At 53.7% G+C, this 24,398-nt stretch overlaps 1 protein-coding gene across 3 annotated transcripts; it reads right to left on the bottom strand.

The window, feature by feature from the left end:
- On the bottom strand, nt 1-23,951 carry RRM1 (ribonucleotide reductase catalytic subunit M1). Of its 3 annotated transcripts, none has more exons than XM_083170589.1 (19): nt 23,796-23,951; nt 18,591-18,679; nt 16,020-16,197; nt 15,516-15,616; nt 15,097-15,156; nt 14,965-15,004; nt 12,084-12,246; nt 8,427-8,568; nt 7,398-7,481; nt 6,989-7,150; nt 6,589-6,668; nt 6,294-6,495; nt 6,056-6,205; nt 5,720-5,941; nt 5,547-5,623; nt 5,254-5,389; nt 2,665-2,760; nt 2,312-2,500; nt 1-432 (listed from the first exon to the last, which is right to left on the bottom strand). In XM_083170589.1, exons 1-19 carry the CDS (start codon nt 23,812-23,814, stop codon nt 247-249), a joined length of 2,376 nt encoding a protein of 791 aa, XP_083026715.1. In that variant the 5' UTR covers nt 23,815-23,951; the 3' UTR covers nt 1-246. The 3 variants fall into 3 exon arrangements, with proteins under 3 accessions (XP_083026715.1, XP_083026717.1, XP_083026716.1); XM_083170591.1 differs by lacking the exon at nt 23,796-23,951 and adding an exon at nt 22,810-22,842; XM_083170590.1 differs by lacking the exon at nt 23,796-23,951 and adding an exon at nt 22,668-22,692.
- Nucleotides 23,952-24,398: the final 447 nt, after the last annotated feature.

Genomic DNA, 24,398 nt, shown 5'->3' with positions numbered 1-24,398 from the left:
GCTTTGTAGAAAACAATTCATTAATCTCCAGCAGTGTGAACAATGGTGGAGTGGTAACGGCACTCCTGACCTGCAGATAACTGTACAGAGACTGCAAGCCCAATCGCAAAGACTACAGACTATATGTGCGTGTTTACAGGAAGGTGTGGGGGGGGGGGACCCCATACCCGGACAGCCCACTTCCCAGCCTCCCATCCAGTTCGTGTTCCTCAGAGCGGCCGCTCCAGCCAGCTGGTTTCACGTCTCCTACGAGCCGCACATTAGACAATCGTCGCGGTTCTCCAGAGAGCAGACCATGGCGGCTTTGTTACGCTCCTTCTCTTTTTCAGACTCCTCTTTGGAGCCTTCTTTTAGCTTCTCCTTGTTTAATGTAAACTGGATGGGGTTGGCGGCCGGCCGGGTTCGGAGATAGTACATGCCGGTCTTCAATCCCTGCCAAGAAGAGAAGACTTGTGAGACAGGTCCTATGTAAACAGCCTAGATTAGCGCAGAAGCTAAGTCACACTAAGGAAAGCCTGGGTATCACAGAGGGAAGCTCAGGATAAAGGTAGATGTCCCACTTGACTCGGATACCGCAGCCACCCAGGAGGCAGTCACAAGTAGAGCCTACACTTTGCAAGTTACCCATGCACTGTGCCATGGGAACACTTAGTCATTCATACCCATCGCCTCTAAGATCTATCCGCCATTCTAATCTGACACCACCAGCAGCCATCACCATGCTCAGGCTGATGGCAATTTACGGCACTTTTCACCGCGTGTCCAACAGCTACGAAACGCATCGACCGGAACACAGACGCTGCACAACACTAAATAGCTTACTCAAACACCACAAGGTGCAACTGACGGTTTTTGTCTAAGTCCAGCACTCACTACCCTAGAGGGAAATCGGCCAGTAGGACGTTCTCACAAGGCAGCAGCCTGAAGCATTGACCATGTGGTACTCTGTCCCGTCCCCCATGCATGGCGCACCTGACCCGCCCACCATATGAAGCATTGACCATGTGTTACTCTGTCCCATCCCCCCATGCATGGCGCACCTGACCCGCCCACCATATGAAGCATTGACCATGTGGTACTCTGTCCCGTCCCCCATGCATGGCGCACCTGACCCGCCCACCATATGAAGCATTGACCATGTGTTACTCTGTCCCATCCCCCCATGCATGGCGCACCTGACCCGCCCACCATATGAAGCATTGACCATGTGTTACAGTCCCATCCCCCCATGCATGGCGCACCGGACTCCCCCACCATATGAAGCATTGACCATGTGTTACTCGGTCCCGTCCCCCCATGCATGGCGCACCGGACTCCCCCACCATATGAAGCATTGACCATGTGTTACTCTGTCCCGTCCCCCCATGCATGGCGCACCTGACCCGCCCACCATATGAAGCATTGACCATGTGTTACTCTGTCCCATCCCCCCATGCATGGCGCACCTGACCCGCCCACCATATGAAGCATTGACCATGTGTTACAGTCCCATCCCCCCATGCATGGCGCACCGGACCCGCCCACCATATGAAGCATTGACCATGTGTTACAGTCCCGTCCCCCCATGCATGGCGCACCTGACCCGCCCACCATATGAAGCATTGACCATGTGTTACTCTGTCCCATCCCCCCATGCATGGCGCACCTGACCCGCCCACCATATGAAGCATTGACCATGTGTTACAGTCCCATCCCCCCATGCATGGCGCACCGGACTCCCCCACCATATGAAGCATTGACCATGTGTTACTCGGTCCCGTCCCCCCATGCATGGCGCACCGGACTCCCCCACCATATGAAGCATTGACCATGTGTTACTCTGTCCCGTCCCCCCATGCATGGCGCACCTGACCCGCCCACCATATGAAGCATTGACCATGTGTTACTCTGTCCCATCCCCCCATGCATGGCGCACCTGACCCGCCCACCATATGAAGCATTGACCATGTGTTACAGTCCCATCCCCCCATGCATGGCGCACCGGACCCGCCCACCATATGAAGCATTGACCATGTGTTACAGTCCCGTCCCCCCATGCATGGCGCACCTGACCCGCCCACCATATGAAGCATTGACCATGTGTTACAGTCCCATCCCCCCATGCATGGCGCACCGGACTCCCCCACCATATGAAGCATTGACCATGCGTTACATTCCCATCCCCCCATGCATGGCGCACCGGACTCCCCCACCATATGAAGCATTGACCATGCGTTACATTCCCATCCCCCCATGCATGGCGCACCGGACTCCCCCACCATATGAAGCATTGACCATGTGTTACAGTCCCATCCCCCCATGCATGGCGCACCTGCTTCCAGCCGTAGAAGTGCATGCTGGTCAGCTTGCCGTAGTTGGGCTCTGCCACGTGAATATTCAAAGACTGACTCTGGTCAATGAAGGCTCCTCTGTCGGCGGCCATCTGAATGATTGTTTTCTGGGAAATCTCCCAGACAGTCTTGTAGAGCTCTTTCAGATCTTCGGGGATCTCGTCGATAGTCTGTGGGGACACGATGGAGAGAGGTGAAATTAAATCCGTTAATCAGGACAGATCCTGACAGATTCTCACATGCGCAGATGGCCAGGAAATCATCAACGCGACTCACAGGCAAATGCGCTCATAACCCAAAAGCCTTCATACTACGGTAACAAGGGTGGAGGTACCTGAACAGAGCCATTGCAGGAAATGATCCGATTCTTCATTTCTTCATCCCACAGACCTCTCTCCGTCAAATCTTTCATCAAGTGCGGGTTCACAATCTAAGCGGAGAAACATTGGCTTAGACACAGGAAAAAGCGTTTATAGGTGAGAGTCTGCCGCAGGCCCCAAACACTACCACAGGGGCAGCCTGCTCAGCCGTATCCAGAACTACACCGAACGCTACCACAGGGGCAGCCTGCTTAGCCTTACCCAGAACTACACCAAACACTACCACAGGGGCAGACTGCTCAGCCGTACCCAGACCTACACCGAACACTACCACAGGGGCAGCCTGCTCAGCCGTACCCAGAACTACACCGAACACTACCACAGGGGCAGCCTGCTCTGCCTTACCCAGAACTCCCCAGGACTACACCCAACACTACCACAGGGGCAGCCTGCTCTGCCTTACCCAGAACTCCCCAGGACTACACCCAACACTACCACAGGGGCAGCCTGCTCAGCCTTACCCAGAACTCCCCAGGACTACACCCAACACTACCACAGGGGCAGCCTGCTCAGCCGTACCCAGAACTACACCGAACACTACCACAGGGGCAGCCTGCTCAGCCGTACCCAGAACTCCCCAATACTACACCAAACGCTACCACAGGGGCAGCCTGCTCTGCCTTACCCAGAACTCCCCAGGACTACACCGAACACTACCACAGGGGCAGCCTGCTCAGCCGTACCCAGAACTCCCCAATACTACACCAAACGCTACCACAGGGGCAGCCTGCTCAGCCGTACCCAGAACTCCCCAATACTACACCAAACGCTACCACAGGGGCAGCCTGCTCTGCCTTACCCAGAACTCCCCAGGACTACACCGAACACTACCACAGGGGCAGCCTGCTCTGCCTTACCCAGAACTCCCCAGAACTACACCGAACACTACCACAGGGGCAGCCTGCTCAGCCGTACCCAGAACTCCCCAATACTACACCAAACGCTACCACAGGGGCAGCCTGCTCAGCCGTACCCAGAACTCCCCAATACTACACCAAACGCTACCACAGGGGCAGCCTGCTCTGCCTTACCCAGAACTCCCCAGGACTACACCGAACACTACCACAGGGGCAGCCTGCTCAGCCTTACCCAGAACTCCCCAGGACTACACCCAACACTACCACAGGGGCAGCCTGCTCAGCCTTACCCAGAACTCCCTAATACTACACCCAACACTACCACAGGGGCAGCCTGCTCTGCCTTACCCAGAACTCCCCAATACTACACCGAACACTACCACAGGGGCAGCCTGCTCTGCCTTACCCAGAACTCCCCAGGACTACACCGAACACTACCACAGGGGCAGCCTGCTCTGCCTTACCCAGAACTCCCCAGGACTACACCGAACACTACCACAGGGGCAGCCTGCTCAGCCTTACCCAGAACTACACCGAACACTACCACAGGGGCAGCCTGCTCTGCCTTACCCAGAACTCCCCAGGACTACACCGAACACTACCACAGGGGCAGCCTGCTCAGCCTTACCCAGAACTACACCGAACACTACCACAGGGGCAGCCTGCTCAGCCTTACCCAGAACTCCCCAGGACTACACCCAACACTACCACAGGGGCAGCCTGCTCAGCCTTACCCAGAACTCCCTAATACTACACCCAACACTACCACAGGGGCAGCCTGCTCTGCCTTACCCAGAACTCCCCAATACTACACCGAACACTACCACAGGGGCAGCCTGCTCTGCCTTACCCAGAACTCCCCAGGACTACACCGAACACTACCACAGGGGCAGCCTGCTCTGCCTTACCCAGAACTCCCCAGGACTACACCAAACACTACCACAGGGGCAGCCTGCTCTGCCTTACCCAGAACTCCCCAGGACTACACCGAACACTACCACAGGGGCAGCCTGCTCAGCCTTACCCAGAACTCCCCAGGACTACACCGAACACTACCACAGGGGCAGCCTGCTCTGCCTTACCCAGAACTACACCGAACACTACCACAGGGGCAGCCTGCTCAGCCTTACCCAGAACTCCCCAGGACTACACCCAACACTACCACAGGGGCAGCCTGCTCAGCCTTACCCAGAACTCCCTAATACTACACCCAACACTACCACAGGGGCAGCCTGCTCTGCCTTACCCAGAACTCCCCAATACTACACCGAACACTACCACAGGGGCAGCCTGCTCTGCCTTACCCAGAACTCCCCAGGACTACACCGAACACTACCACAGGGGCAGCCTGCTCTGCCTTACCCAGGACAGGACTACACCCAACACTACCACAGGGGCAGCCTGCTCAGCCTTACCCAGGACAGGACTACACCCAACACTACCACAGGGGCAGCCTGCTCAGCCTTACCCAGGACAGGACTACACCCAACACTACCACAGGGGCAGCATGCTCAGCCTTACCCAGAACTCCCCAGGACTACACCGAACACTACCACAGGGGCAGCCTGCTCAGCCTTACCCAGAACCCCCCAGGACTACACCCAGCACTACCACAGGGGCAGCATGCTCAGCCTTACACAGAACTCCCCAGGACTACACCAAACACTACCACAGGGGCAGCCGTACCTGGAACTCCCCGGAAAGGACTCTACGTGTGTAGATGTTGCTGGTGTACGGTTCGATGGATTCGTTGTTGCCCAGTATCTGCGCTGTGGAGGCTGTGGGCATTGGTGCTAGGAGGAGACTGTTTCTAATACCGTATCTGAAAGATCAGTAACACACTTAGTACCATCTATTAAGGCGGAAAGGGGGCACAAATTACAGCAACCACTGCACGGACGCCACTTGTAATAAGCCTGAGTGGACCGGCCAGAGGAACACAAGCGACGCGCATATACAGCTCAGGCACCACGACTCACTTGGCAATCTTTTCTTTCAGCGGCTTCCAGTCCCACAGCGCGGTGGGTGTGACATTCCACATGTCGTGCTGCAGGATCTGGGGAGAGAGAACCAATCTTAGCCACACTGTCATTGGTGGAAGAGTGTAGGAGGCTGGTAACTATTCTGCCAATCACAACCATTTGTTCCTTACTCCTTTGCTAACCGGAGACCCCTCATAGGTTTCGTAGGCTCCGAGCTCTTTGGCCAAGTCACAGCTGGACTCCAGGGCTGCATAATAGATGGTCTCAAAGATCTGCTTGTTCAGTAACTGGGCCTCGGGGCTCTCAAATGGGTATCGCATGAGGATGAAGGCATCGGCCAGACCCTGCACTCCGATTCCGATCGGACGGTGCCGCTTGTTGGAGTATTCAGCCTGCAGACAAAGAAGGCGGTCATTGTTCTCAGTATATGGAAGAGGAAAACCTGAGCGCTGGAAGCGGAGTCTGGGCACGCTGCTGGGTGCAGGGTTCCCCGAGCGAGCACTCACCTCGGGAACAGGGTAGAAGTTGATTTCTATTATTTTGTTCAGGTTGCGGACTATGACCTTGGTGACATCTGCCAGCTTCTTGAAGTCAAAGGTGCGTTCTGGAGTCACATACATGTTCAGGGCGAGGGAAGCCAAGTTACAGACCGCAACCTGCGAGAGGGCCACACGAGACAAGATGCATTAACCTCCTGTATAGTAGCGACTGCATCGCCAGGCAGGTGTGTAACATTGCGCCCACCTCATTGTCGCTGGTGTACTCCACGATCTCCGTACACAGGTTACTGCACTTGATGGTGCCCAGGTTCTGCTGGTTGCTCTTGCGGTTACACGAGTCCTTGTACAGTATGTACGGCGTGCCCGTTTCTGTCTGCGACTCGATGATGGCGTACCACAGCTGCTGGGCTTTCACTACCTTGCGCGCCCTGCCCTCTTTCTCATACCTGCGGCACACAGCGTGTATTAGTAAGCAGTGCCACAATATGTAACACAAACAGTGTCCGTGGACTGGTTACAATATCGGGACAAGCTCCTACCTTACGTATAGCTCCTCAAACTTCTCTCCCCAAACTTCTTCCAGACCCGGGCACTCGTGAGGGCACATCAGGGACCAGTCCTGCAGAGAGGAGAAGCACAGACTCTGTATTAGGGTATGAACTGTTATCTGCCACAGATTCTGCCCACATTGGGCGTTGTACTGCGCAAAGAACACCAAAATCAGCAACAGTCCATAGGTGAGCTCTGCACCCATCACCAAACGCCCAGGAGGTTGCCAGCACCAGTAGCCTTACGCCAGAGCCGGCTCTCTGCACCCCCACCACTGGCTCCCTGCACCCCCACCGCCGGCTTCACGGTAAAAACAGAGGCTAATGAAAAGGTCGCTGTATAATCACGGAACAGAACCACAGACTTAGTACAGAGCCCAGTGTGCCGCACCTGATTAGATTCCACACGTTCCATGAAGAGATCTGGGATCCACAAGGCATAGAAGAGATCCCTTGCTCGCTGTTCCTCTTTCCCAGTGTTCTTCTTCAGATCCAGGAAGTCGAACACGTCGTAGTGCCACGGCTCCAAGTAGATGGCGAATGCACCCGGTCTCTGTAACGAGTCAGACATAACCCCGATCACGTCACACAATGTACGAACAGGAGCCGTCAGGTCGCCTCATGAGGTGACAATGACGCACACAATGAGGAAGGTGAAGGGGAGGTGCCACAGGCAGGTCCCCATCACGCGTCACATTACTGTGTCATCAGAGCAGACAGCAACAGCCACCGATCCCGAGAACCCGGCACAAGAGACATCCCCACGGATTCCGCAGCTATAACACTGCCGCACTACAAACCTTGTTTCCTCCTTGATCCACATAGCGAGCGGTGTTGTTGTAGACGCGTAACATTGGGACAAGGCCGTTGGAATTCCCGTTAGTCTAGAAATCAAGACCAAACGATTAGTGGGCTCCAGTGCAACACATAGAAATATACATAAACATCCTTCTATTAACATCTAGTTCAGTGGTTCCCAAACTTCCATGAAATCCCAGCCCCTTAGAGTAACAGCATTGTTAGTGTTCCTTCTAGGAACTAGGGCGGGCAGGGCGCCGCTGCACGGGGGCAGTGTAGGGGGGGGGGAGAGGACCGGGCCCACCAACGTCAGTGTTTTAGGCGGTCCCAGGACGCCAACATCACTAAAGGGGTGTGCCCGGGCTGCGACGAAAAGGGGCGGGCCCAGGAGCCGTTAAGAAAAGGGGCGGCGTCACTGAAGGGGGGGCGGGCCCAGCCACCCCGAAGTCTCTACACTGCCGGGCATCGCTATCTACAGCGGGCCGGGCTTCCCTGGTCACACCACAGGGGTCGGAGGCAAGCTGTTTTAGCGGGGCACTGCCAGAGGGGCAGGGCGCATTTTGCCCTTTAAAAATTGGGCAGGGCCTAGTGGGAACACTAATTTTGTTCACGACGGCCCTGGGCCAATAGTATCTTACTGAGAAATTCAGGAGTAATGATATGTAAATGGTGTTCATGTACAATCAGTCAGTTATATGGTGGCGGACGGAGATCCGCTTCGGTTTGCGCACAAATGCAATGATTGGCAGCCCAAGCACTGGTTTTGCCATTACATAGGTCATACACAATTTATTTTGGTTTCTGCCATGCATGAAGATGGGTATTACGCTAAATCGGGGCAAGATGGGGAATTCTGTAGTTACTCCATACACAAGATATCATGCAGGGGGTAGGCGGGCATAACCAGCTGTGGGCGTGGCTTACCAGTAAAAGGCCACTCCAAGTTACAACATGCACAGAGATCCTAATGCCCACCTGTAACACTGGGCATCGTAACCCAAAGGGTGGACACAGAAGACAGTAACACTCACCCCAGCAATGTAACTCCCAGTGGCTCGTATACAGCTGGCGGCAACACCAATCCCTCCGGCAGACTTCGATATCAGGGCGCACTGCTTTAACGTGTCGTAAATGCCTTCTATGCTGTCATCTTTCATACAGAGCAGGAAGCAGCTGGGAGGAGGGGACACAACAGGACGTTACGGCCCACAAGGGTTACTACCTGCAGTCTCAAAGGCCATCGCCATACTGGTATTACTACCGAAGCCTGTGCCATCATATTACAAAACCCACAGAAAGTACCTGTGACACCCAGAATCGGACCTCTCATTTCACAGCTGTCGGAATGTGGTAACAGCGAGCAACACTGAAATCTGACCACTAGAGGGCCCCCTGGAGCAAAGACGGGTGTATTGTAGGTTATGTCCCATAGGAAGCAGAGAACGGCTCTGAGTGGGGCCCAATTACTACTGGATCTGGGCGGGATGTACTGCTCAGGTTCCCATTACAATATGCGATCCTCTCTCCTGGTTGTATCTCCCTGCAGACACAGAACGGCCTGTCCCTGCACTCTACTCCGCCGGGGGTCTGTGCATGCACGGTTAGCGCGGACCCCAGGCCGACCCCCCCTGACCGCACATCCAGAATGGCGGCAGCCCGGGGTCCCACTGCAATTCTGCCCAACACCGATATCCAGCATCGCGTCCCTCATAGAAACCTATGGGGGATGCATGCGCCAGCAGGGACCACAGGATTCCGCCTGATACATTCAGGGGATACTTCATATTTACAGCTAACCCCCGCAAATGGGTGCTTTGGGGGGAATTAAGCGCAAATATTATATTATGTGATAAATGGGCCCCAATATCGGAAATGCCAATAGGGCAGGCAGTGGAAACCTTCCGCCCTCTAGCTGTTACATCCCAGCATGCTCTGCTACATTTTTGCTACTTGGCCAAAACAGTTGCAGGGCATGCTGGGATGTGTAGTCCAACAGAGTGAGTTCCAAAAGTTCCCAATCCCTACTATAGGGGAAGGCCCTCTGCCCTCCTTCCTCTATACGTATTATGGGCATGTGACAACATAACCGTAGCAGGTAAGAGTTACTGACAAAGTGACAGGGGGGCCTCTCCTGGGACGTGTCCCCCCAATACCTGGCGCATTAGCAGAAGAAAAGTGCTATTACAGACACGAGTTAGCAATCACTATATGATTGTACAGTACAGAGAGGAGATAACGATCACTATACAGTGTCCCCTCCGCGGTGTAGGATCTTACAGTACAGGCACGAGTTAGCAATCACTATATGATTGTACAGTACAGACAGGAGATAGCGATCACTATACAGTGTCCCCTCCGCGGTGTAGGATCTTACAGTACAGGCACGAGTTAGCAATCACTATATGATTGTACAGTACAGAGAGGAGATAACGATCACTCTATAGTGTCCCCTCCGCGGTGTAGGATTGTACAGTACAGAGAGGAGATAACGATCACTATATAGTGTCCCCTCCGTGGTGTAGGATTGTACAGTACAGAGAGGAGATAACGATCACTATACAGACACGAGTTAGCGATCACTATACAATTGTACAGTACAGACAGGAGATAGCGATCATTATATAGTGTCCCCTCCGTGGTGTAGGATTGTACAGTACAGACAGGAGATAGCGATCACTATACAGTGTCCCCTCTGTGGTGTAGGATTGTACAGTACAGAGAGGAGATAACGATCACTGTATAGTGTCCCCTCCTTGGTGTAGGATTGTACAGTACAGAGAGGAGATAACGATCACTGTATAGTGTCCCCTCCGCAGTGTAGGATCTTACAGTACAGACACGAGTTAGCGATCACTATATGATTGAACAGTATAGAGAGGAGATAACGATCACTATATAGTGTCCCCTCCGTGGTGTACGATTGTACAGTACAGACACGAGTTAGTGATCATTATACAGTGTCCCCTCCGTGGTGTAGGATTGTATAGTACAGACACGAGTTAGCGATCACTATATGATTGTACAGTACAGAGAGGAAATAACGATCTCCGTATAGTGTCCCCTCCGTGGTGTAGGATTGTACAGTACAGAGAGGAGATAACGATCAATGTATAGTGTCCCCTCCGCAGTGTAGGATTGTACAGTACAGACAGGAAATAACGATCACTATATAGTGTCTCCTCCGCGGTGTAGGATTGTACAGTACAGACAGGAAATAACGATCACTATAGTGTCCCGTCCGCGGTGTAGGATTGTACAGTACAGACAGGAGATAACGATCACTATATAGTGTCCCCTCCGCGGTGTAGGATTGTACAGTACAGACACGAGTTAGCGATCACTCTATAGTGTCCCCTCCGCAGTGTAGGATTGTACAGTACAGACACGAGTTAGCGATCACTATATAGTGTCCCCTCCGCGGTGTAGGATTGTACAGTACAGAGAGGAGATAACGATCACTATATAGTGTCCCCTCCGCAGTGTAGGATTGTACAGTACAGACACGAGTTAGCGATCACTATATAGTGTCCCCTCCGCGGTGTAGGATTGTACAGTACAGAGAGGAGATAACGATCACTATATAGTGTCCCCTCCGCGGTGTAGGATTGTACAGTACAGACACGAGTTAGCGATCACTATATAGTGTCCCCTCCGCGGTGTAGGATTGTACAGTACAGACAGGAGATAACGATCACTCTATAGTGTCCCCTCCGCAGTGTAGGATTGTACAGTACAGACACGAGTTAGCGATCACTATATAGTGTCCCCTCCGCGGTGTAGGATTGTACAGTACAGACAGGAGATAGCGATCACTATATAGTGTCCCCTCCGCGGTGCAGGATTGTACAGTACAGACACGAGTTAGCGATCACTATATAGTGTCCCCTCCGCGGTGTAGGATTGTACAGTACAGACGAGTTAGCGATCACTGTATAGTGTCCCCTCCGCGGTGTAGGATTGTACAGTACAGACACGAGTTAGTGATCACTATATAGTGTCCCCTCCGCGGTGTAGGATTGTACAGTACAGACCGAGTTAGCGATCACTGTATAGTGTCCCCTCCGCGGTGTAGGATTGTACAGTACAGACACGATTTAGCGATCACTGTATAGTGTCCCCTCCGCGGTGTAGGATTGTACAGTACACACGAGTTAGTGATCACTATATAGTGTCCCCTCCGCGGTGTAGGATTGTACAGTACAGAGAGGAGATAACGATCACTGTACAGACACGAGTTAGCGATCACTATACAATTGTACAGTACAGACAGGAGATAGCGATCATTATATAGTGTCCCCTCCGCGGTGTAGGATTGTACAGTACAGAGAGGACTTCTATAGAGAAGATGACTCGTTACATCTGGTTGTGGAAGTACCTAGTTATAGGCTGTAGCTTCTATCTGCTGCATACAAATAGATTTTTTTTAACCAATATTCCATATGTACCATTACCCATTCCCTATAAACTGTAAGCTTGCGAGCAGGGCCCTCCCACCTTTTTATCCGTTATTACTGAGAATGTTTGATCACCGCTTCCAATTGTAAAACACAACAGAATTTGCTGCTCTGTGTAAGACGCTTAATAAAAATGAATAAGTAAGGAATATTCTTTTGCTAGCGCGGCCTTTCCCAGTTACTATTGTAGGCAGACATGATCTAAACGCCGGACAGCGGTCCTCTCACACTCACCTGGAGAGCTGGGGCCGGTTAGTGCCCGCATTGAAGAGCGTGGGTGAGGCGTGTGTGAACCACTTCTCAGACAGCAGGTTGTAGGTCTCTATAGCGGCATCAATGTCCGAATGATGAATCCCGACTGCCACCCTCATCAGCATGTGCTGGGGCCGCTCCGCCACTGCAGGGAGAGAGCATGTATTGCAGCATCTGTCACATGACCCGCACAGAGCCACACACAACCCACTGACAGATCCCCCTCATGTGCTGGGGCCGCTCTGCCACTGCAGGGAGAGAGCATGTATTGCAGCATCTGTCACATGACCAGCACAGAGCCATACACAACCCACTGACAGATCCCCCCTCATGTGCTGGGGCCGCTCTGCCACTGCAGGGAGAGAGCATGTATTGCAGCATCTGTCACATGACCAGCACAGAGCCATACACAAACCACTGACAGCCCCCCCCCCCATGTGCTGGGGCCGCTCTGCCACTGCAGGGAGAGAGCATGTATTGCAGCATCTGTCACATGACCCTCACAGAGCCATACACAAACCACTGACAGATCCCCCCTCATGTGCTGGGGCCGCTCCGCCACTGCAGGGAGAGAGCATGTATTGCAGCATCTGTCACATGACCCTCACAGAGCCATACACAACCCACTGACAGATCCCCCCTCATGTGCTGGGGCCGCTCCGCCACTGCAGGGAGAGAGCATGTATTGCAGCATCTGTCACATGACCCGCACACACAGCCACGCACAACCAGACATGCCTCCTCCTCTTCCTCCCTCTCTACAGGGATGGTAACTCAGCATGGAGCCATTTATGAAAAGGATTCTACAGTAGGAAAAATAGGACTAGAATATCATTAAGTCTACAGGGACAGGGCATCTCTCTCCCCCCTCCTCCCTGTGAGGGTGCAGCCCATCTCCCCCCTCCTAACTGCGGGGGCGCACGCCGCCTCCCCCCCCCCCCCCTCCTAACTGCGGGGGCGCACGCCACCTCCCCCCCCTCCTCCTAACTCCTAACTGCGGGGGTGCACGCCACCTCCCCCCCCCCCCCATCCTAACTGCGGGGGCGCACGCCATCCTCCCCCCCCCCTAACTGCGGGGGCGCACGCCATCCTCCCCCCCCCTAACTGTGGGGGCGCACGCCACCTCCCCCCGCCTCCCCCTCCTAACTGCGGGGGCGCACGCCATCCTCCCCCCCACATGCAGAGGTGCACACCATCTCTGCAGGCCATTTCTCCTCACTGCTCCCTGCGGGGGTGCAGAGACACAGGCCATTTCTCCTCACTCACTACAAGAGCAGAGGTGCGGTCATACATAGGCCGCCATTACTCACTGCTAATTCCCCAGGATCGCTCGCTGAGCTTGTGAGTGAGTTGTACAAAAATCAAAGGCCAGACTGGTTTTGTATTAATTAGTAATGAATTGTATTAATGATAGCAGATACTATAGTGTGACTGTATAACGATTGCAGTTTATCACGGCTAAGTACGGCTGATATTACATTAGGACATAATACACAGGTCACAACTGCTATTAAAATGTCCTGTTTTCTGAATGATTGATCCTCTTAAAAGCAGAAGTCCAAGAGTCCCTACATGAAAGTCCTACCGATAGGAGCTGCACCATATGCATGTGACAGTGGCCCTTATTCTGGTTCACGCGCAAAGGCAAATTCCTTCTCAAATGGACAAAACCATGTGCACTGCAGGTGGGGTAGATGTTACTTGTGCAGAGAGAGTTAGATTTGGGTGGGGTTTTACTTCACAGCGAGATCTATATTGCAGTGTAAAAATAAAGCAGTCAGTATTTACCCTGCACAGAAACAAAATAACTCACCCAAATCTAATTATCTCTGCACATGTTACATCTGTCCCCCTGCAGTGCAGCATGGTTTTGTCCATTTGAGAAGGAATTTGCTTTTGCGGGTGAACCAGAATAAACCCCAGTGTCCAGCATAGTCAGTGTATCACCTAGTACTATATTAGCAGCAGCACTGATAGGAGACATTACTACACCACTTAGTCTGCATTATATCATTGTCTCACCAATCCATATGGCTGTATTTCTGTCTGTTTCATTGTTCTACACACCCACGTCATCATTATACTATGTATATACTAGCTGTCCGCCTGCTCTGGCTATATCTTAAGCCCCGTACACACGGGGGGATATATCGCTCAGTGTCCCGTTTGCATCAGCGACCAGAGATGGACGCTGATGAAAAAGAAACTGCCGGGGAAGCCCAGCAGTGGAAATCAGCATGTTCCTGCAATCAGCGATCACTACGGGGGGAGAAAACGGGAGCGCGCACCTGGGATATATTGCCATTGCCCGCGATATTAGACAAGATCGCCCCCCGTGTGTACACAGCCTTACACATCACACGGATTACTGTTCTGCCCCTTACTATGTATTGCCCCTACAGCCTATACCGAATGCTGCAAGAGGTTCCCTCAATACTCATCTTCGTTCAATTGTCAGACACATTCATTCTACCCAATCACAAGCCTTCTCTTCTTTCCTATCCAATGACATGCTTTGGCTCAGTTCGCACAATACTTCAGTGTGTTCTTTTTATACTCAAACAACCCCCTTACCCCAAACCAACATAGCGCTACAATGTGGAAACCAACTTTATACTTCAGATATAAATAAAATATAATATATGAATGGTGATAGAATTCCAAATTGGAGAGTGAAGATTGTAGAGAAGTAAAATGTGGGAATCCGGTTGAAACATCCTTCTGACTCCGCAATGACCAATTACAGCCACAAAGATCTGCCTGTCTCTGCAATATATACATACACAGCCTATCACCATCTTCACCACCAACCAGCAGCCTATAGCGGGAGGACACCAAGTACAACACAACTGTGCACCGTTACCTTTCCCATTGATTTTCAGCAGATAAGAGCGTTCCAGAGTCTGAAAGAGAACCAGAATAATGCAGGTCAGCCAATGAGGAGTCCGCGTTCCAGACTGTAACCTACTGATATATTCAGCCAGCGAGTGCTCACCTTAAACCCAAAGAAGTTGTAGGAGAAGTCTCGGTCGTAGATGATGGCGGAGTTGAGGCGCTAAAGACAACATAACACTGATAAATATCTGGGTGCACATCATGTGAGCCACTTATCCCCCCCACCCCAAATGGACCACCCCAGACAAGCCATGAGAGTTAATGTCACGGTTCATTGGCTACACTGTAATAAGTTACCACCCACACTCTCATAACAAAGCTGAAGCCCCACCCACTTACACATGTAGCTGTGGTCACATGGTCACATGACTGTCCTACATAGTGGCCTTATATCTCCCTGATCCAGACCATGATCTGCGGACAGGAACGTCACAGGCAGCCACCTATACACCCGCCACAACAGGCACCATGTAACCCAGACAATGACCATACATGTGATCTCAGGTATAGCGGGCTTACGTCTTTGTTGGCCAGCACGAGGTCCAGTGTTTTTTTGGAAACCATGGGGGAGTGAAGTCCGTTCAGCGGGTTCATGTAGTTATAGAGATCCTCCATGACATCTGTAAGCAGAGATCTGATTCAGATGCGGTTCTAGCGATTGCTGTTGATATCTTGTGATTAAAGGCGGAAGCTAATCGGACCGTCGGGTCGCCCTCTGCAGTCGCGTCATTTCCATCTAATGGTATACCCACAAGCCCCATCCCTGCCCTAAACAAGGCCCAAGCCTCTGCATACCCCCACAGTCCCACCCCAAGCCTCTGCATACCCCCACAGTCCCACCCCAAGCCTCTGCATACCCCCACAGTCCCACCCCAAGCCTCTGCATACCCCCACAGTCCCACCCCAAGCCTCTGCATACCCCCACAGTCCCACCCCAAGCCTCTGCATACACCCACAGTCCCACTCACTCTTACCCTTCTGGCTGCCCACCACATGCCCAGAACACGACATTACTATACCCACCACTAAATATTTTCTTTGTTTCCTTGTGGAGATTGGAGACTGCGATCCGTGCAGCCAGAATGGCATAATCCGGGTGTTTGGTGGTCAGGGTCGCTGCAGTTTCTGCTGCCAGGGTGTCCAGTTCCACTGTGGTGACTCCGCTGTACAGACCCTGGATGACCTTCATTGTGATCTGAGTCTACAGATGGGTTAACACAAAGGACGCCATTAACATGAATAGTACAAATCTCCAAACGCTGTGTAACAGGCGTCACTCAGGTGTAAGAACACCGCCTCATCTGGGTTTGTTCTGGAAGACCCGTAAATCAGTACAAAAATATCAGCATGTGATACTGCAGAACGGGCAGGCTGAGCTGTACATCCATATGGAGGACACCAGACCATAGGGGCAGAGGACATAACATAGGGACCTGAAGGTCACAGTATCAAGCAGTGAACACAGCAGAGTATTAGACCAGCTTCTACCTGCCATATCTTATGAGTCGCGGCACACAGGGCACAAGGGAACCGACAGCTCCCACGTGACGCGCATCTTTCTCCCACATAATGAATCTTATTCAGACTGATCTGTTAATAATATTTAGGCTTTACTCTGCTTGATACACCTCTTAAATCTTTAATATAAAACCCTTCAGGACAGAACCACAGAGAAGTATCACTCACACATCGGGTCTCCATCACTCAAATCAGAGGAAAGGACCAAAGCGAATATATCCAGACACACACACACACGTTTACATACATTCACAATGTGGAGAGTTTTTCATCTGAAGGCGCTTAGGACCCTAAGCTACGTGAGGTCATCCGCGGCACAACCACACAGCGCCATCCACTGGGTACTGTAGAAGCTTGCAGAATCACACTAGTGGACCGCCTAGCATCCTTCTAACACAGGTGTAGCCAACTCCAGTCCTCGAGAGCTACAGTTCACGTTTTCCAGGTCACTCAGCAGGTGCACTCATTACTCACTGACACAATTTAAAAGATCCACCGCTGGAGCCAATGACTTCACTTGTGATTCTGTGAGGAGACCTGGAAATCATTAACTGTTGGTAGCTCTTGAGGACTGGAGTTGGCTGCCCCAGGTGTAACATAACTGGAGCCAACAGATCCCCCAGTACAGACTCCAGATTTATTTTTACATAAATCTGGAGTCTGTACTGGAAGCACCTTCAGGTGAAGTCAGGAGAACAGCTCTCCCTGTTACTATAGGAGGCCTGTTGGGTGGTCCCGTTCTGCGAAACGCCTATTTTTGCGAGTGCCGCCCTCTCTTGGGGGAGTTCTCAAAGTTCTGACCGTTAAACCTTAATGATAAAGTTACTCCCTTTATCCCAGAATGCATCTGCCACACCGACAGCTAGATGCACTAACCCGATGGTACGATAGACGTAACCAATCCTGTTACCAGAGAGCTGATGCCACCTCCTGGACCCACCTGTACTTACTCCACAAATTGCTCAGAGGTTTCTTAGCTCTGTGTTTACCAGTCACATATTCAGCAATATTTTACAAATGCAGAAGAGGGAACAAAGGCTGCTCCCATTTACTGTTGTCAGGCTCCATTGCTGCCTCACTGCCCTGGGCGAGAGGTGCTTGCCAAATTTCCCACACAAAGCAGCCGCCCTTTGCCATCAGGCACAGCCCTCCCCAAAACACAACACTCCACATCGGATTTCTCTGTGGCCTTCATGAGTGGAACAGAACACCCAGGACGGAGAGAGTGTGGGTGCATGAAGGACCAGGCCAAGGCGTTTGAGAACCAGATCCACAGAAAGGGATCTGTAACAAGGCCTTGCACAACATGACTAGGCCTTATGCCCAAACCAGTCCTGGGGGTGCTCGAGAGAAACACACCCCAAGGAGTAGGGTGTTACAGATGAGCCATCCTCATCTAGCCTTTTAATAGGATTAAGGGGCGCATTTATCATTATAAATCGATGCCGGTGTGATGACACCGGATTTATCAAACTGAGGGTGCAGGGACAGGGCTCCTAACCCGGAAGCCGGGATTTCAGCGCATGCGCGGTTATGCGCTGACCCCCGCCGACCCCTGTGACTGCACTGCCCCGCTCGGGCAGTGCGATCCCGTAGCCATAGGCTACAATGGGGTATCGCCATATCAGAATGGCGATAGACCAGGGCTGCGATGCCGGGCATGCAAGAGGCAAGTAATCCGAGGCCCTTCTCTAACCAGTATCCCGGGTTAGACCGAGGGCTTCGGTGTGAGGGGTATCCCCCCAATTCCCCAGCCGGCTGCCTCTCCGCTGCTCCTTTACCAACAGGCAACAATTATAGAAATGTAACCAGCAACCAACTGCTCCGAGCATGTGACATGTAGATGTCCCGGGTTACCACATATGAATTTACATAGAGGACAGGAAATCCTTTATACAGAATAACTCAGTTACTTAAGGTGACGGGGTTATGTAGCAAACATTGGAGAGAGACAAAGTAGCAAGTAAACAGCTTGTGTCATGCTACCTGTCCATGTTTGAGAAGTGTCAGAAGCGGTGCCAAGGTTGATGCATCTCCCCCACAGGCTGAAAAGGAAGCCAGCATGCTCACACTTACCGGATCCACAAAGTCTCCGTTGAGTCCATAACACAATTTCTGGATCCGAGACGTGATCTTATCAAACATAACGCGCTCCTGCCTTCCATCTGCAGAGAGACCGTGCTTACATTAGTGTGGGGACACGAGACACCCAGGACAGACCCAGCAGTGACCACCACCCTATACGTGATCTGTGACCACTGGGGAGCACGAACCCAGCAGTGACCACCACCCTATACGTGATCTGTGACCGCTGTGGAGGACAGACCCAGCAGTGACCACCACCCTATACGTGATCTGTGACCACTGGGGAGCACGAACCCAGCAGTGACCACCACCCTATACGTGATCTGTGACCGCTGTGGAGGACAGACCCAGCAGTGACCACCACCCTATACGTGATCTGTGACCACTGGGGAGGACGAACCCAGCAGTGACCACCACCCTATATGTGATCTGTGACCGCTGTGGGGAGGACAGACCCAGCAGTGACCACCACCCTATACGTGATCTGTGACCACTGGCGAGGACGAACCCAGCAGTGACCACCACCCTATACGTGATCTGTGACCGCTGTGGGGAGGACGAACCCAGCAGTGACCACCACCCTATACGTGATCTGTGACCGCTGTGGGGAGGACGAACCCAGCAGTGACCACCACCCTATACGTGATCTGTGACCGCTGTGGGGAAGGAAGACCCAGCAGTGACCACCCCCCTATACCCGATCTGTGACCGCTGTGGGGAGGACGGACCCAGCAGTGACCACCACCCTATACGTGATCTGTGACCGCTGTGGGGAGGACGGACCCAGCAGTGACCACCACCCTATACGTGATCTGTGACCACTGGGGAGGACGAACCCAGCAGTGACCACCACCCTATACGTGATCTGTGACCGCTGGGGAGGGCAGACCCAGCAGTGACCACCACCCTATACGTGATCTGTGACCGCTGTGGGGAGGACAGACCCAGCAGTGACCACCACCCTATACGTGATCTGTGACCACTGGGGAGGACGAACCCAGCAGTGACCACCACCCTATACGTGATCTGTGACCGCTGTGGGGAGGGCAGACCCAGCAGTGACCACCCCCCTATACCCGATCTGTGACCGCTGTGGGGAGGACGGACCCAGCAGTGACCACCACCCTATACGTGATCTGTGACCGCTGTGGGGAGGACGGACCCAGCAGTGACCACCACCCTATACGTGATCTGTGACCACTGGGGAGGACGAACCCAGCAGTGACCACCACCCTATACGTGATCTGTGACCGCTGGGGAGGGCAGACCCAGCAGTGACCACCACCCTATACGTGATCTGTGACCGCTGTGGGGAGGACGGACCCAGCAGTGACCACCACCCTATACGTGATCTGTGACCACTGGGGAGGACGAACCCAGCAGTGACCACCACCCTATACGTGATCTGTGACCGCTGTGGGGAGGACAGACCCAGCAGTGACCACCACCCTATACGTGATCTGTGACCGCTGTGGGGAGGACAGACCCAGCAGTGACCACCACCCTATACGTGATCTGTGACCGCTGTGGGGAGGACAGACCCAGCAGTGACCACCACCCTATACGTGATCTGTGACCGCTGTGGGGAGGACAGACCCAGCAGTGACCACCACCCTATACGTGATCTGTGACCGCTGTGGGGAGGACAGACCCAGCAGTGACCACCACCCTATACGTGATCTGTGACCGCTGTGGGGAGGACAGACCCAGCAGTGACCACCACCCTATACGTGATCTGTGACCGCTGGGGAGGGCAGACCCAGCAGTGACCACCACCCTATACGTGATCTGTGACCACTGGGGAGGACGAACCCAGCAGTGACCACCACCCTATACGTGATCTGTGACCACTGGGGAGGACGAACCCAGCAGTGACCACCACCCTATACGTGATCTGTGACCGCTGGGGAGGGCAGACCCAGCAGTGACCACCACCCTATACGTGATCTGTGACCGCTGTGGGGAGGACGGACCCAGCAGTGACCACCACCCTATACGTGATCTGTGGCCGCTGGTGAGGACAGACCCAGCAGTGACCACCACCCTATACGTGATCTGTGACCACTGGGGAGGACGAACCCAGCAGTGACCACCACCCTATACGTGATCTGTGACCGCTGTGGGGAGGACAGACCCAGCAGTGACCACCACCCTATACGTGATCTGTGACCGCTGTGGGGAGGACGGACCCAGCAGTGACCACCACCCTATACGTGATCTGTGACCACTGGGGAGGACGAACCCAGCAGTGACCACCACCCTATACGTGATCTGTGACCGCTGGGGAGGACAGACCCAGCAGTGACCACCACCCTATACGTGATCTGTGACCGCTGTGGGGAGGACAGACCCAGCAGTGACCACCACCCTATACGTGATCTGTGACCGCTGTGGGGAGGACAGACCCAGCAGTGACCACCACCCTATACGTGATCTGTGACCGCTGTGGGGAGGACAGACCCAGCAGTGACCACCACCCTATACGTGATCTGTGACCGCTGTGGGGAGGGCAGACCCAGCAGTGACCACCCCCCTATACCCGATCTGTGACCGCTGTGGGGAGGACGGACCCAGCAGTGACCACCACCCTATACGTGATCTGTGACCGCTGTGGGGAGGACGGACCCAGCAGTGACCACCCCCCTATACGTGATCTGTGACCGCTGGGGAGGACGGACCCAGCAGTGACCACCACCCTATACGTGATCTGTGACCGCTGTGGGGAGGACAGACCCAGCAGTGACCACCACCCTATGCGTGATCTGTGACCGCTGTGGGGAGGACAGACCCAGCAGTGACCACCACCCTATGCGTGATCTGTGACCGCTGGGGAGGACAGACCCAGCAGTGACCACCACCCTATACGTGATCTGTGACCGCTGTGGGGAGGACAGACCCAGCAGTGACCACCACCCTATACGTGATCTGTGACCGCTGTGGGGAGGACAGACCCAGCAGTGACCACCACCCTATGCGTGATCTGTGACCGCTGGGGAGGACAGACCCAGCAGTGACCACCACCCTATACGTGATCTGTGACCGCTGTGGGGAGGACAGACCCAGCAGTGACCACCACCCTATACGTGATCTGTGACCGCTGGGGAGGACAGACCCAGCAGTGACCACCACCCTATACGTGATCTGTGACCGCTGGGGAGGACGGACCCAGCAGTGACCACCACCCTATACGTGATCTGTGACCGCTGTGGGGAGGACGGACCCAGCAGTGACCACCACCCTATACGTGATCTGTGACCGCTGTGGGGAGGACGGACCCAGCAGTGACCACCACCCTATACGTGATCTGTGACCGCTGTGGGGAGGACAGACCCAGCAGTGACCACCACCCTATACGTGATCTGTGACCGCTGTGGGGAGGACAGACCCAGCAGTGACCACCACCCTATACGTGATCTGTGACCACTGGGGAGGGTAGACCCAGCAGTGACCACCACCCTATACGTGATCTGTGACCGCTGTGGGGAGGACAGACCCAGCAGTGACCACCACCCTATACGTGATCTGTGACCACTGGGGAGGGTAGACCCAGCAGTGACCACCACCCTATACGTGATCTGTGACCGCTGTGGGGAGGACAGACCCAGCAGTGACCACCACCCTATACGTGATCTGTGACCGCTGGGGAGGGCAGACCCAGCAGTGACCACCACCCTATACATGATCTGTGACCGCTGGGGAGGGTAGACCCAGCAGTGACCACCACCCTATATGTGATCTGTGACCGCTGGGGAGGGTAGACCCAGCAGTGACCACCACCCTATACGTGATCTGTGACCGCTGGGGAGGGGGGGGGGGTAGCAGACGGGGTCGGTAAATATCACAAAGCACTGTCTAATCATCAGTCTGGCTAATATTTAGTGATGGCTGTCACTGGGGGAAATAACTTGTAGTTTCCCTGACAGAGCAGATCCTGGGTGGGATAGGGGAAAGGCAGACGGTAATGTAACCGCGGGACTGTGCAGTGCTGACTCGGGATGGGGGGAGTACCCCGGGGTATTAGGAGGCCTAAACTGTGCTCATTACATGCATGGTGCTGGGGGGTGTCACCTCGCTTGATGACGTGCATGGTGCTGAGCTGGGCCAGGAGGGATATTGGGGTGCATTAGGGGGTTCTCACTTTGCTTGATGACGTGCATGGTGCAGAGCTGGGCCGGGGGGGGGGTATTGGGGTGTATTTGGGGGGTCTCACCTCGCTTGATGACGTGCATGGTGCAGAGCTGGGCCGGGGGAGTATATTTGGGGGGGTCTCACCTCGCTTGATGACGTGCATGATGCTGAGCTGGTCCGGGGGGAGTATTGGGGTGTATTTGGGGGGTCTCACCTCGCTTGATGACGTGCATGGTGCTGAGCTGGGCCGGGGGGGTGGGGGGTATTGGGGTGTATTTGGGGGGTTTCACCTCGCTTGATGACGTGCATGGTGCTGAGCTGGGCCGGGGGGGTGTATTGGGGGGGTCTCACCTCGCTTGATGACGTGCATGATGCCGAGCTGGGCCGGGGGGGGGCCTCACCTCGCTTGATGACGTGCATGGTGCTGAGCTGGGCCGGGGGGGTATTGGGGGGGGGGGTCTCACCTCGCTTGATGACGTGCATGGTGCTGAACTGGGCCGGGGGGGGTCTCACCTCGCTTGATGACGTGCATGACATCGATGCTGAGCTGGGCCAGGGGGGTATTGGGGTATATTTGGGGGGTTCTCACCTCGCTTGATGACGTGCATGACTAGGGTGACCAACTCATCCCTTTAATCCGGGACACATATTATTTACACAGGTTCTGGGGCTGGCTTTCACCTGGTTTTAAACTGCTACACCTCAAGACTCCATTTCACCTGGTTTTAAACTGCCACAGAACCTGTGTAATTAATATGTGTCCCGGATTAAAGGGATGAGTTGGTCACCCTATGCATGACATCGATGCTGAGCTGGGCCAGGGGGGTATTGGGGTGTATTTGGGGGGTTCTCACCTCGCTTGATGACGTGCATGATGCTGAGCTGGTCCGGGGGGATATTGGGGTGTATTTGGAGGGTGTCTCACCTCGCTTGATGACGTGCATGATGCTGAGCTGGGCCGGGTGGGGATATTGGGGTGTATTTGGGGGGTCTCACCTCGCTTGATGACGTGCATGGTGCTGAGCTGGGCCGGGGGTGACATTGGGGTGTATTTGGGGGGGATCTCACCTCGCTTGATGACGTGCATGGTGCAGAGCTGCTCCGGGGTCTTTCTCTGTCTGTCAGGAGCCGGAAAATGAGCGCGAACCCGCAGCAAACAAATTCCGCGCCAAAGCGTGACGTCAGCGATGGGCGCGGCTGTATTGCGTATTGGCGGGGAAGGGCGTACTGGGGAAATGTACATTAGCCCCGCCCCCTTCTCTCAGTAACTTCACTAAGCTACAGCAAAATGGCGCCTCGTGTGCAGACACATTATCCCGTTATACAATGTGTCAGCTGCGGCCTGCCTTCTCATAGAGCGTGACAGTCTGTAGTGCTTGTTGTATGTGTATGTCACAGGCTGTGTTTGACAAGTCAGTAAGGAGCTGATTGGCTGGAGGTTTATCTCTCCTTATCACCCCTGTATTTATCTCTTATTAAGGCTTATTACATCTGCCCCTATGAGTGTTAGGGGTGCACAGGCACCCCCTAATGCTGTGCACACCCTTATGAACACCTCCCTGCCACTAGCAATACCTTTTCCAAAGACTTTTGCTTTTTAGTATTCCGTATGTGTTTTGCATTGTTACTTGTACTAGAGCATTGTCCTATCACATATCTCCCAACTTCTGC

Source organism: Crinia signifera, chromosome 2 (assembly GCF_055691185.1).
Source record: "Crinia signifera chromosome 2, ASM5569118v1, whole genome shotgun sequence".
NCBI lineage: Eukaryota > Metazoa > Chordata > Amphibia > Anura > Myobatrachidae > Crinia > Crinia signifera.
This window is presented reverse-complemented; position numbering and strand designations above follow the sequence as displayed.

Bases quoted from the DNA above. Each gene is read 5' to 3' on its own strand.
- RRM1 (XM_083170589.1), bottom strand. The intron at 5,390-5,546 runs GTGAGTCGTGGT...CTGATCTTTCAG, and splicing joins CTGAAAGAAAAGATTGCCAA to ATACGGTATTAGAAACAGTC. The intron at 433-2,311 runs GTGCGCCATGCA...TCTTCTTGGCAG, and splicing joins ACTTCTACGGCTGGAAGCAG to GGATTGAAGACCGGCATGTA.